This window comes from Centrocercus urophasianus, unplaced genomic scaffold (genome assembly GCF_019232065.1).
Source record: "Centrocercus urophasianus isolate 14NV4802_14NV808 unplaced genomic scaffold, USGS_Curo_1.0 seq_426, whole genome shotgun sequence".
Classification (NCBI taxonomy): domain Eukaryota; kingdom Metazoa; phylum Chordata; class Aves; order Galliformes; family Phasianidae; genus Centrocercus; species Centrocercus urophasianus.
The window spans coordinates 597-13,565 of NW_024885007.1; the positions used below are offsets into that span (position 1 = coordinate 597).

Here is a 12,969-nt window from a genome sequence, read left to right on the forward strand (position 1 = left end):
GCAACTGGCAAAATGAAAGCAAACATTCAGTCCCAGAGGAAAAATTGTCTTCCTTCCTCTCCCTTAAAACCTAAAACTTAAAAAAAAACCCAAAACCTGTAAACGTTAACAACAATATTCTGAAGGTGAGAGATGCAGGTGCCTGGCATGATGAAATTCAGCATAGTTAGTAATCTCTGTGACACTACCTTTATTATGTGACACTACCTGCCTTAAGATTGACAACCCAGTAAACAATGCACCACCAACAAAAAAGGTGAAGTTAATTCTCAATTAAAGTTTTGTAATAATAACTGGAGGGGTGAGAGCAGTTAACTTTTAGGAATTTCCTGCAGAATTTGTAGGAAATGCAGATGAAAGAGGCTTTTAGTGTTACTACCCTCATGTGGCCACAGCAGATTTCTGTGGTATAACCCCATTCATTGCAATACTGCAGTGCAAATCCATAGTCTTCCATTAATTCAATCCTGATGTCAGTGAGAGGAAAATCAGGCCCACCATTAAGAGCCCAGACTTACCAATAATGTAAAACATTTTGGTGCTGACCTGAGAAAATTACTGGAGTAACTGAATGTTTTTGATGTTGTATGCTGAACACCCTCTAAAACGAAGGGATCATTTAGCACCAAACTCTTTTATTTAAATGGAAAAAAAGAAATTAGGAAAAAAAATAGCATTTTTCCCTCGTGTTTATAATCTTTAATAAACTGTTTTTTGGTTCCCCAGAGTTTCCACACGCCTTGAAATTAACACATTCCAGAACAGTGCTTCCTCTCATCAGGACTAGTTTCTGCACAAATCTTAGACACCGAGATGGCTGAACTGGGACTTGTCTGCTTTACACTTATTTCCTTCAGAGAAAAAAAAAACAACAACAACCAACAAAACAAGGAATCGTACCCTCAGCCAACAAACAGTGCCCCAGAACCACAAACCACCACCTGAAAACAAGGAACAGAGCCCAGAACAGGGCAGCAGTATCCCAAACAGCAACAGTGCCCAAAACAGGCAAACACTGCCCGAAAATCAAGGAGCATCTCCACAAAACACCAAGATTCCTTCCCCCAAAACACCAAAGAAACCAATCAGAATAATTTTTTTAGGCTGAGGGTTTTTCCCCGTACTCTCCTTCTAAAATGTCACAACAAACCAAGCACCTCCAGGAACTCAGAAAACTGGGAGATTTTCTCCTGGATTTCCCATATACTTTAAACCAAAACGTGAGTTCTTTGAAGCTAAGCCATGTTTTTTGCTCAGTTTTCCAGCTCCTCAAGCTTGTCCATGCAATCTGGGTCCAGCCTCTTGATCTTAGTCTCTGTAAAAAGGAAAAAAATGTCAGTGCAAGAAGGAAAAATGTCCCAGGCAATGGCAAGGTGCCACTGCTTTGGGGCTGCTAAAAAAAAGTAAGATTTGTACAGAGGGTTTAAGTGAAAAGCATCAGTTTGGGTTGAGGTGAGATGTGATCTGGGCTCCCACATCAATTTTCATCACTCACTAGGAATTAAGGCACAATTTTCGAAAGAGTTTTTGTCCCCAAAACAACAAACATTTATACAATATTTTAATCTAAAAAATGGAAGATTTGGAAGATGTTCTATCCTAAAAGCAAACAACATTTGGAAGATGTTTTATCCTTGTAAGACAGTCCTGTCCCTTCAATCTCAACATGAATACTGACTGTAGAAAATGAAGAAATAAGATCAGATAATTGAGGTTACTCCACCACTTGGTTTTTCATCTTGCAAACTACACGCTGGTCTCTTTGCCACATTAAGTCTCATCTTTGGGAAACAAAGAGAAAAGGGGAAAAAAGAGAAAGAAAACTGAGAGAAACAAACAAACATTGAGACAACTACAAGGAACAAAGCTCATTCATTGTTGTTAATCACAGGGACCACTCCAGGGGGCTCACCCTGCATTTTATAACTGGGAAAAGCATGAGAAAAACACAGCTGTGGTGGGAAGGGTAAGGGAACTGAATCACAGAATAGAATTGTTAGAAACCTGTAACAGAATATGGACGAGGAGGCAGCAGGGAGAAACACAGAGAAGAGTGGCCAGAGAAAGCAGAAAACAGGACTGCAAAATGGGGCAGATCAGCGTGCTCAGCCCTGCTTCTAATCCTTCTAGTCTGTCTTCTAATTTTGTATCATTATATCTTATTAAATTACATATTCTTATTAAATCATTTCTCAGCTCTGTCTCTGCAAAGTTCCACTCCCTGTTTGCTTTTTTTAACCAAAAACGAAATTCCAGCTACTGCAGAAGTGAAAGAAGTGAGAAGTGGACGACCAAGTGGTGAGCCTGTAGTCCTTGGCTGCACTGGAGGAACAGAGGAACAAGGGAACACTGCACTCACGGAAATGCTCCTCGATGCAGCGCACGAGGTGCGTGCTGTGGCTGTCCACCATATTGAAGGCAATGCCCCTCTTCCCGAAGCGCCCTGTGCGCCCGATGCGGTGCAAATACGTCTCAAAATCTGGCTGCTTCTGACGGTTGATGGGAAGGCTGAAGTTCACCACAATCGTGACTTGGGCCACATCAATCCCTGAGTGGCAGAGGATTCTCAAAAACAGCTTTTTATCACCCTAAAAGCCATCTCCCAACCCCTTCTGAAGGCTGCTTCTTAATTGCTGTGCACATTGGATGAGATCACTGCTTCACCTGCATTTCTGATCACTTTTTCTCTCAAATTCCCATTCTAATCCCTCTTTCCTTGCCTTTCTGACCAATTTTTCCTTGCATTTCTGATCATTTTTTTTCTTTTTGTGATCATTTCTGTAATAAACTTGCATTTATCATCCCTTTTGCCTTCGAGTCCCCATTGTGGTCAATTTTTCCTAATTCACAGAATCATACTGAGAAAAGCCTCAGCTTTCATGATAAAGTTCTGCCTGTCACTGCATGGTTGGAAACTTGAAGCATGAAACCTAAGTGCTTAAAACTGTTCAAAGCGAGGGGATTTCCACACAACAGGGCTCAGAGCAAAGGAATTTTCATAGGGGAAGCAAGCAGATTTTCACCCTTCAGTGTGTCCGTTTTTGGGACTGACCTCTCGCACAGACATTGGTGGTGATGAGAACCTTCTCCTTGCCATCACGAAACCTCTGGATGACATCAGCTCTCTGCACGATGGACAGCTCTGCTGTCAGCATGGCCACTTGGTGCCCATCCTGAATCATCTTCACCGAGAGCCAGTCTGCACTCCGGCGGGTCTGCGTACATGAGAAAAGGCTGAGCTTCCCAGCAGCTCTGCATCTGCTGCTCTCAATCAGCAACCCTTCAACTTCCCCAAATCCTTACTACTGCTTATCTAGCTTAATGCCAATACATCACTTTACCAAATCCTTGCTTGCTCAGTGCCAGTCCTTCACATTCCCAATGCCTGTGCTCCTTTCCATTGAGCCCCTGGTGCTTTGGAATAGACAGAGCCTCAAAATAAGGCAAAAACAAGCAGGAAGTTGGGACACAAAGGAGCAAAAATGAAGCAGCAGGGCAAGAAGTTGTATCACAAAGTGTCTTTGCTAGACACAAAGTGTAAATGTTAAAGAAACAGAGCATGGTTTCCATGCAATGCCCACCAAGGCATTGGTGGTCTCAACTACTAGGCACTGTTACCACACTGAGTTTTGAATGCTGTGTGCTTTCCATCCTTCCCCTGCATTCATTGTGGCAATCTATGGAGCAGCACTGCGGTGACTCTTGGGTTGAGCATGCCAGACAGAATACTAGTTACTCACTAGTTTGCAGATGAGAGGTACCTGGCAGAAGATCATGGCCTGGCCAATGGTGATGCTGCCATAGAGGTTGCAGAGGGCCTCATACTTCTGCTCCCAGTTCTGGCAGACAAAATAGTACTGCCTAATGTTGGTCAGAGTGAGCTCCTCCTGTCGCAGCTTGATGATGATGGGCCTGGAGACAATTTGCAGGGCAAATTTCCAGAGATTTTCCTTGAAGGTGGCGGAGAAAAGCAGCATCTGGCAGTTCTTGGGGAGAGCCCTGGGGCGGGAGAAGAACTCGTCAGACTTAACAGCTTGTCTGCACTAAGGATTCATTAAAAAGAGGAACTACATAGCACAGTGGACTCAAGAGCACTGATAGTTTGTTAGCCCATGGGACTCATTTACTCTAGGACTTTGTACATTAGCACTTTCTGGTGAAAATTTTACAATTGAACAACGAATGTGAGTCTTATGGAAAAACACAAACAAACCAGCGCATTTTGGAGAAAGCAAGCCCTTTGTGAAAAATCTTACCTCCCTCCTCCCTCCTTTTGCATCTTCCCATGCCAAAAGCAGATTTCCATGACTCACCTCTGGATGCGGATGCTCTGGGAGGAGAATCCCTGCGTGTCAATCATGATGTCAGCCTCATCCAGCACAAACATGCAGATCCTCCTCATGTTGAGCAGTCTCCGCTTGAAGCACCAGTCCAGCATGGTGCCTGGCGTGCCAATGACAATCTGCTCCTCCAGCACGGTGCCTGGGGACACTGCCAGAGGGGTTGCAAAAGAAGGGAAGGAGAGGGGCAAAGGGTGCCAAAAAAAGGAAAAAGATACAGGCAAAAAATGGGAGATGGGTGAGGGGTGGGCAAAAAAAATGGGAAGGACATGGGAATGGAAACAAGAAAAGGGATGGACAAGGAACAAGCAAGGAACACTAAAGAAAGGGACAAGGAAGAAGGAAGGAATGGACAAGGCATGGGCAAAACGATGTGCAAAGGGGTTTCCAGCAGGAAACTCCACAAATTATGTGCTTCTGTCAGTTTGATGTGTTTCATGTCAGTTTGTCCCTCACTTTCTCAGTTCCAAAGGGAAGCTCTGAAGCTGAAGCTCTGAAAATTGCAGGCAGCAATTTTTAAGCTTAGTGCTTGCCTGCAGCTTTTTGAGGTTAGATACCAGCAAAATGGGTGTCTGTGTCAAAAAGAAGACAGTAGTCATCAGGGTGGCTCCTTATCAGCAGCACACGTGAATGCAGGCTCCTTCAGCAAGCTCTGCAAGCTTCAGCAAGCCCTGGCACTTCAAGGCTTATGAGGCATTCCTATATTCACTTAGGGATTGCTAACTGCTGTAATCACTCATCAGGGCTGGACTAACCTCTGTTGCCCTGCACAGCATAGGTGACCCTGATGTCATTGCAGAACCGCCCCATCTTCTCTGCCACATGGCCAATCTGCAGGGCCAGCTCATAAGTGGGAGCCAGACAAAGGCACTGGGAGGGGGGGGAGAGGTATTAGGCAACAGGCAGGCATCAAAAAGCATCAAAAAGCATTGAAAAGTACGAATGACTAGCAACTAGCAACCAGGAAGCTGCAGATTATAATGAGCATCAATTAGGATGTTTAATATTAGAGACTTCAAAAAACTGTAACCAGGATGCTCGAGATTACAGTGAGCAGTAACCAGGATGCTTGAGTTTACAATGAGCAGCAATGACGATACTTGAGATTATAATCAACAGCAATGACAAAACGGACACAAACCCAGAGCTCTGCCTGCAACACCCCAAAGCCATACACAACAGCAGCAGACCCAGATCTCTGCCCCTCCCAGCGGCCGTGCCCCTGCTGCACACCTGCGGGTACCTCTCAGCGCCTTTCACTCTGCTCAGCATGGCCAGGACAAATGCTGCTGTTTTGCCCGTCCCAGACTGGCTCTGCGCAATCAGATTTTGGGGTCTGCAAGGGAAATGTTAGCAGTAAAAGTCTGGGGTCTGTGCGCCGGCACCTGACTCGGAGCAGCACACTGGGCTGCTTCATCCCTTCCTGCGGGGCCAGGACTCACGGATGCGCCATCAGGATGGGCAGAGCATTCGCCTGGATCTTCGATGGCCTGTTGAAGCCCATGGTGTACACGCCCTGCAAAAGCTCCTTTTTCCTGCGAAAAAGCACAACCAGGGCGTTCTATAGGAAGTGGGGTGTGCGAGGCCAGGTGCTGGGGGACTCACAGGTGCAGCTCCTCGAAGGTTCTGATGGAGAAGAGCGGGGAGGAGGGGTCCTGCTGCAGCACCTCCACGTGGTGGCTGTTCTCTACCAGCGAGGTGTGGAGCAGCTTGTTGAGCAGTGAACTCTCAGCCAGGTCCTCTGCAAAGTGGGGACAAACATGCGTAGCAGAAAACCATGAAATTGTGGAAAAAATGGATAAATTTGTGAGAAGAATATGCAAAGCGGTGAATCCATGAAGAAAGGGACGAATCAGTTGGAAAAAAAAAAAAAGCATTAAAAAAAATTATTAAAAAAATTTTAAAAAAAAAAAAAAAAAAAAAAAAAAGGTTCATTCATGATAAAATTGTGGGGAAAAAAGAGAAAAGGAAAAAACTCATGAAGAAATTGTGGAAGAAAAAAACGGGATTCACTAAAAAAAAACCAAAACCAACTAAAAGCAAGACATATCCGTGACAATTCCTTAGGTAGAGCGCCATGAATTTGTAAAATAAAAGAATAACATGAAAAAATGACTTCTTACAAAATTTCTGAAGAGAATGCAACAAATTCATGTAAAAAAGTGATGAATCCATGAAAAAACAAATGGAATTGTGAAAAATGTGTGAAATGTTTGGAAAAAAATAATGAAAAACCTAATGAAAATATTGTGTAAAAAGAGAAAAAATTGGTGAGCAGCAACATCTCATCCACGTCTTCTAAATAGGGAGAACAGAGCATGAATTAGTGTAAAAGAAGCAATGTATTTGGGAAGAAGTGAAAAAATGTGAAAAAGGTGAAAAATGAAAAACATAATAAATTCATGAAAAAGGTTGTGAAAAAAGAAATAAGCAGGTGAAAAAAATAATAAATGTGAGGGGAAAATACATGGATCTGTAGGAAAAGGTGAAGAATTTGTGAAAAAGTGAAAAAAATAGTGGAAAAAAAGTTAAAAATGTAGAAAAAGACTGAAAAAAGGTAAAGTTCAATTAATTTGTATGAAAAAAAGACGTAAATTTGTGAAAAGAATACGAAATAGGATGCAATGAACGTGTGAAAAAATGATGCATTCTTTAAAAAATGCATGGTATCAAAAACTGGTCACACATTTGTGAAAGAATTGGGTGAATTCATGATGAAATCTTGAAAAAAAAAGTTAAAAAATCAGGAAGAAATTGGGGTGAAAAAATGGAATGAATTCATGAAAAGCCAACACGGTTATCTGATGTGATACAGTGATATGAAATATGAACGACTAATAATGATAGAATGAAAAAATGTTAAATTCACGAAAAAAGTGAAAATGAATTTTCGCAAATTCTGTTTAAGTGAATTTGTTTGGAAAATCTGAAATTTGTGACAAAACCGTGAAAGAAAAAAGATCAATTCTAAAAAAAATTGTGAAAACAATGAATTTGAAAAATTTGTGAAAAACAAATGAATTCACAGAACAAAAGGGATAAGCTTGGGAAAATGTGTGAGAAAAAGCAAGAAATTTGTTTTTCAAAGTCTTGAAAAATGCCCCTGATCTGTGAAAAAGTAGCGGGACCAACGAATTCATTTAAAAAGCAAAAAAATGTTAAAACAGAAATTATGAATTCAAGAAATGAGAAATATTTGGGAAAAATACATGGAAAGAAATCAATGAAGTCGTGAAAGAATTGTAAAATAAATTCTTGAAAACAGTGACGAATTTCTGAAAGCTGTGAGGAAAAAGAACGAATCCGAAAACAATCGGCAGAAAGTATTTGGGGGGGAAAAAGTGATAAAACTGAAGAAAGGCAACGGAGTCATAAAAATGAAAAGGTGTTAAGCGATTAATTAACGGACAGAGGAGGCCGAGCCGCCCGCCACCCGCCCGGCCCCTCGCAGCGCGGCGCCCCCCCCCCCCACTCCGAGGCGCGGCGCCCCCACCGGGACGCGCCGCCCCAACGCCCCCAAAGCCGGACCCGGCGCCGCGCGCACCTCTCTCCTCTTCCTCGCTCTCCTCATCTTCGCCGGTGCGGAGGGGCTCTGCGGAAGGGAACCGAAGGGGAGCACTCGGCACGGCCCCGGCCGGGTGTCCAGCCCCGGCCCCGTAGCCCCGCGCGCTGCCCTCACCCCGACAGTGCCCGGGGAGCTCCCGCCGCGGGCCCGGGGAGACGGACCCGTCCTGGCGCCGAGAAGCGAAGCCGTCCCGGCCGAGCGGTTTGGAGCTCGGGTAGCCGCCCGGGGACGGGCTGCGCCCCGGCGCCCTCGGCCGCTGCGGCCCTCGACCGCCTGAGGCCGCCGCCGCCGCCATGGAGCCGCCGTTCGACGGAGAAAATGGCGGCAGTGCGGCGGTCCCGGGAGGGGAACGGCAGCGGGACGGGGTGTGAGGGGTGAGGGACGTGACAAGGGACCGCAGCACGGAGAGCGAGGGAACGTGGAGACAAGGATAAGGACGGAACCCCGCCGCGGGCTACGAGGGGTCACGGGGACGAGGGTAGGAACGAGGACTCCGTCGTGGGGCGTGAAGGGACGTGAGACAGGGAGAGGGACGGAGACGCACCGTGGGCAGGGACGGCGTTTGGGCAGGGATGGGGCCTCAGTACCCTTCTCTGTCCCCACCCAGGTTACTGGGGGTGGAGCCGCTGCTGTCACCGTTGCAGGAGGGCAGCCTCTTAGCACCGCAGTGCATACGCTCTGAGGCCAGAAGTCCCCCAAAATGCTGGAAAAATGCTTTTGGAAATCTTCCCATCATCCAGGTCTGTGCTTCCAGATCAATCTAGCAGGCATGGATCTCATGTTTGTGCTCATTGTTGTCAACTAAACACATCAAGACATCTTTCTCATCATCTCTTTCCAGGTTCAAGTTTAAGTTATGGACTGTAAAAACAAAAAACAAACAAGTGTAAGAGTTCTGTAAAAATGTCATGTAGAAGAAATCTCCTCATGCAGTGTCCCTTTGGTGTCCAGGCACTGCCTCAGAATCCTACAACCCTAGAAGCTTAGAACCTTACAGTCCTAAAAATGTAAAAACTCGAATCCTAGAAACCTGGTATCAGGAAATCCTAGAATCTTAGAATCCTAATGTCTTAGAATTCTGGAATCATTTAGGTTGCAAAAAACCTCAAAGCTCATCAGCCCAACAAAGGAGATGCAATGACAGTCCCTCCAACTGCTACCCAGCAACACAAGCCCAGGGCCCAGCAGGGTGATATGCCACAAAAAGTGGATGTTATGTCACGGATACAAGTGATGTGCCACAGATAGGGTTTAGTAGTAGAGTTAGTAGTGCTGGATTATTGGTTGGATGTACTGAATACACTCTACCCTCCTAGACCCCATTTAAGCTCTGACCACCACTGGGGAAGGATCTCTTTCTGGAGATCCCTCCTTTTTTGAATTTTCCACTGTGAGCCTAGATCCTCGGATACAAGTAAACATTTTTTCTTCGATTGTCTCTTTTCCACCATGATAATCTTTTTTCCACAACGATAATCCTAACCGCGCTACTCTTCCAACTGTACATTTGTTGACTGTACAAACGTATAGATGAGAGGCAGGAAACTCTTCCACCTGACTGCTCCCTGGACAATTCTCAAAGCAAATATTCAAGTGATCTTTTCACAAATGGCCCATCTCTTATGTAAATATCCACTCAAGCTGTGAGCAGATACATATTCTGTCAGATGTAACACTTAAAATTGGCATATCGTGTTTCCTTGAAGAATCATCAAGTCATTTACAGTTTTAAGTTATTTATCAGTGTTTCATTACTCCTCTCTCTTCGTCTGAAGATAAAATAAGACTCACTTTATTTGAAACTATGACAGGAGGCTTTTTTGTTCCCATAATGGGAACAAAACCAGTAGGACATCTTTGTTCTGCTGAAAGTTAGGCACATAATCCAATGACTTCAAAACTTAATAACCTTTTCACTCTCAGCCTTTGATTCCCAGTCTGTGTGTCCTAGTGACAGACAGAGGCATCACTATTTCCACTGCAGGTATGCGATACAGACTTCTGGATAGAACATGGTGATTTCTGACTGTCAGCTATTAAAGAAGAGAACATGTGTCTCCTGATGAGACTTTTGGAATCTCATCCCACCCATATGATTCACGATTCTGTGGTTTTATGACTCTGTGGTTCTGTGGTTCTATGATTCTATGACCCCAGGAATCTGAGATTTTATTATTCTAAAAGTTGTGGTACACTTCTGTTCTTCTGTCTTACAGTTTTCTTTCAGCTTTGTGGTGGGCTCCCAGGAGATTCTGTCAGCAGCATGGAGCAGGGACAGCACAGGGACAGGGGAGGGAAGGGGACAGGAGAGGGACAGGCAGAGACAGGGGCAAGATAGGGAAAAGTCTAGGGTAGGGACAGGGCAAGTGATAGGGACAGGGGCAGGAGATGGGCAAGAAAGGGAAAGGAGAGGGGCAGGGGCAGTGACAGGATAAAGAAAAGGGTGAGGATGGGTGTGGAGATAGTGGTAGGGTAGGGACAGGGACAGGACCAGAACATGGGCAAGGAGATGGAGGATCAGGGACAGGACAGGAACAGGGATGGGTAAACAGGGAATGGGGGCACAGCAGGGCCTGGTCAGGGCTACGTCAGAGGCAGGAAGGGACTTGAAATGGGCAGGACTGGAGACAGGCACTGCTGGGACTGCTGACACTTTGTGGTGGTGAGGATGAAGGGATGCCTGCTGTACTTCCAGTGGTGAGAAGTAGAAGATTGTGGGGATTTCTCGCTTTTTATTTATTTTCTCCAAATAGCTTATTAATTGCTATGACTAGTGACTGTGGTTAATGCTCTGATTGATTGGGTAATGGCAGCTCCATTAGTAGACTGCAGGTTTGCAGGGGAATTTTCCACCAAGGAGGGATCTCCAGGCAGAGATCCTTCTCCTGTGGCAGTCGGCCCTGAAATGGGGCCTAAGGGAGGTGCAGCCAGGCTCCAGCCCTTCCTGTTGCACAGCTGAATTGCCTTCACCTGTGCTCCCATGGCTGACCTGGTCCTTTCCCACAGGTGCTCAACCAGTGGTTCAGGCTGGGACTCAACAGTTCCCATGCAGAGTCCTTCACAAGTCGCAGTGCAGGAATCTGCTAGGATGTGGTTCTTTAGGGTCTGCCAGGGGCAACCATGGTCTTCTTTACAGCTTGCAGGAGCAGCTCTGCTCTGACACTTGGAGCACTTTCTTCCTCTATTTCATCACTGACCGTGGTGTCTGCAGTATTCTTTCTTTCACATTTTTCCTCCTCCTCTCTCACAGCTGCTGCACTGCGTCAGAAATAACTTTGATTTACAACTCCAGACTTGGCAAGAGCAAACGGTGGCCTTGACAGGAAAATGAGTGCTATATTTTCAGTTCTGAAATAACCAGCTTAGGGATGTTTAAAACTGGCTGCAGGAGCTGACAGCACTGAGGGTGCTCCACGTGGAGCCTGGATATTGTAAGCTGGAGCTAGCAGTGCAAGTGCTGAAATACAGGAAGAGCCATTTAAAGAAAAATCTCCTGAATTCTGCCATCCTTGCTAATTCCCACAGCTGAACATCATGCCAAACAGCATCTTGAAACTGAACATTTTTTGTTCATTAATGTTTCACTTTTTCTTTCTATCCTGAAATATAATATCAGTAGTGGACATGCCAAAGAAGTTGCCCAATACATTCCAGCTGGACATAAACGCTCACTTGTGTGGTAAAGCAGTGCCTAGAAACCTGCAACGACTGCTCCTTATCCATGTTCACTGGATTTTCTTCCTGGTAAATGGAGTCTGAGTATTTTTACCTATAATGCCACCGAGTGTTGAACACTCATCTTTAATTTAGCATCAAAGATGGTTTTTCTGCTTCTATAAATGACCATTCACTCAAAAAATACAGCTGTTTCTCAAGCACAACTGCCTAACTCTATGGTTAAGTGCTGATCTCTGACACCTTGGGACCTTCTTTCCCGAGGCCAACCCAATTTAATTCACAAAAACTTACGTTAGGAGAAAAATAAATTAAAACAGTTTTGGTAAAACAGAGGCTTTTAGCAACCTCCTTTCAGTAGTCAAGAAGTAGCAAGGAAAACACCAATCCCCATTTTTTAATTGATGCTTATACCAAAATGCCTCCAGTATGTACAATCCCAAACAGAATCCTCTGGGGAAGTTCAGTCCCACCTGAGCTTGGCCAGCACATTCACCCCAAACACACACAATGGCTGCATTCACACAGCAATACCCAGGAGCAGGGTTTAATGAGAGCAGGAGAGCACAGTGACCAGGCAGCGTCTGCTCGGTGCAGCACTGACCACCCTGCCCACACACAGCTGGACACTTGCATTCAGCTCCTCATCTTTTTTTTTCCACCGACCTTCATTCACTCAGTCCTCCCTCTCTCTGCTGCAATCGTTTCCCATTACCAGCTCTCACGTACTGTATTTCCACTTTCCCCTCATTTGCTATACCCATACTCCCATTTGGCAGTTCAGACACCATTCACCCCTTCATTCCCTGGTCATCCGGACCTGAGATGGCATCACGGTGGGTTCCCTGAGCACTGCTGCCTTTGTGAGCCCTGACTGCCCACCAGGTCGCAGTGCTGCCTTCCAGCTCTCAGTGCCCTCTGCGCATTTCCCACCTCTCTGCCTCCTGATGCCATGCGAGCTGCTGCTGTCCCTCACAGCATGGCCTCTGCTCCCTTCTCACACTGCTCTGTGTCCCATCAGGCAGTGACCGTCCTTGTCCCACCCTTTCCTGCACACAAGTGGTGAGTTTTTTCCACTTCCTATGATGCAAATTAATAGAATCGCAGATTTGGATTGGAAGGGACATTAATGAACAGTTCCAAACCTCATACCATGGGCAGGGACACCTTCCACTAGTTCACGTCACTGAAGTGGCCAATAGTAAGTCTATAGTTGTTTGATTTTATGATCTAAGAATGCAGACTCTGGGCAGGAAGTGTTCTGGTGCACTGTGTTCCATGAAATACAGAATATTACACTTTTATAATTCTGCAGGGCTCAGTATTACAGATTTGTTTTTAGAAAATTACCCCCCCCCCCCCCAAAAAAAAAAAAAAAAAGTTCAAGAG

At 45.3% G+C, this 12,969-nt stretch overlaps 1 protein-coding gene across 2 annotated transcripts; it reads right to left on the minus strand.

The window, feature by feature from the left end:
- Positions 1–676: 676 nt before the first annotated feature.
- On the minus strand, positions 677–8,637 carry LOC122168478 (ATP-dependent RNA helicase DDX25-like). Of its 2 annotated transcripts, XM_042833845.1 has the most exons (11): positions 8,493–8,637; positions 7,885–7,932; positions 5,946–6,081; positions 5,783–5,875; positions 5,574–5,676; positions 5,096–5,210; positions 4,314–4,491; positions 3,762–3,999; positions 3,053–3,215; positions 2,360–2,548; positions 677–1,315 (listed from the first exon to the last, which is right to left on the minus strand). In XM_042833845.1, exons 4-11 carry the CDS (start codon positions 5,842–5,844, stop codon positions 1,254–1,256), a joined length of 1,110 nt encoding a protein of 369 aa, XP_042689779.1. In that variant the 5' UTR covers positions 5,845–5,875; positions 5,946–6,081; positions 7,885–7,932; positions 8,493–8,637; the 3' UTR covers positions 677–1,253. The 2 variants fall into 2 exon arrangements, with proteins under 2 accessions (XP_042689779.1, XP_042689778.1); XM_042833844.1 differs by lacking the exons at positions 5,096–5,210; positions 7,885–7,932; positions 8,493–8,637 and having other exon boundaries at positions 4,314–4,658; positions 5,584–5,676; positions 5,783–6,038.
- Positions 8,638–12,969: the final 4,332 nt, after the last annotated feature.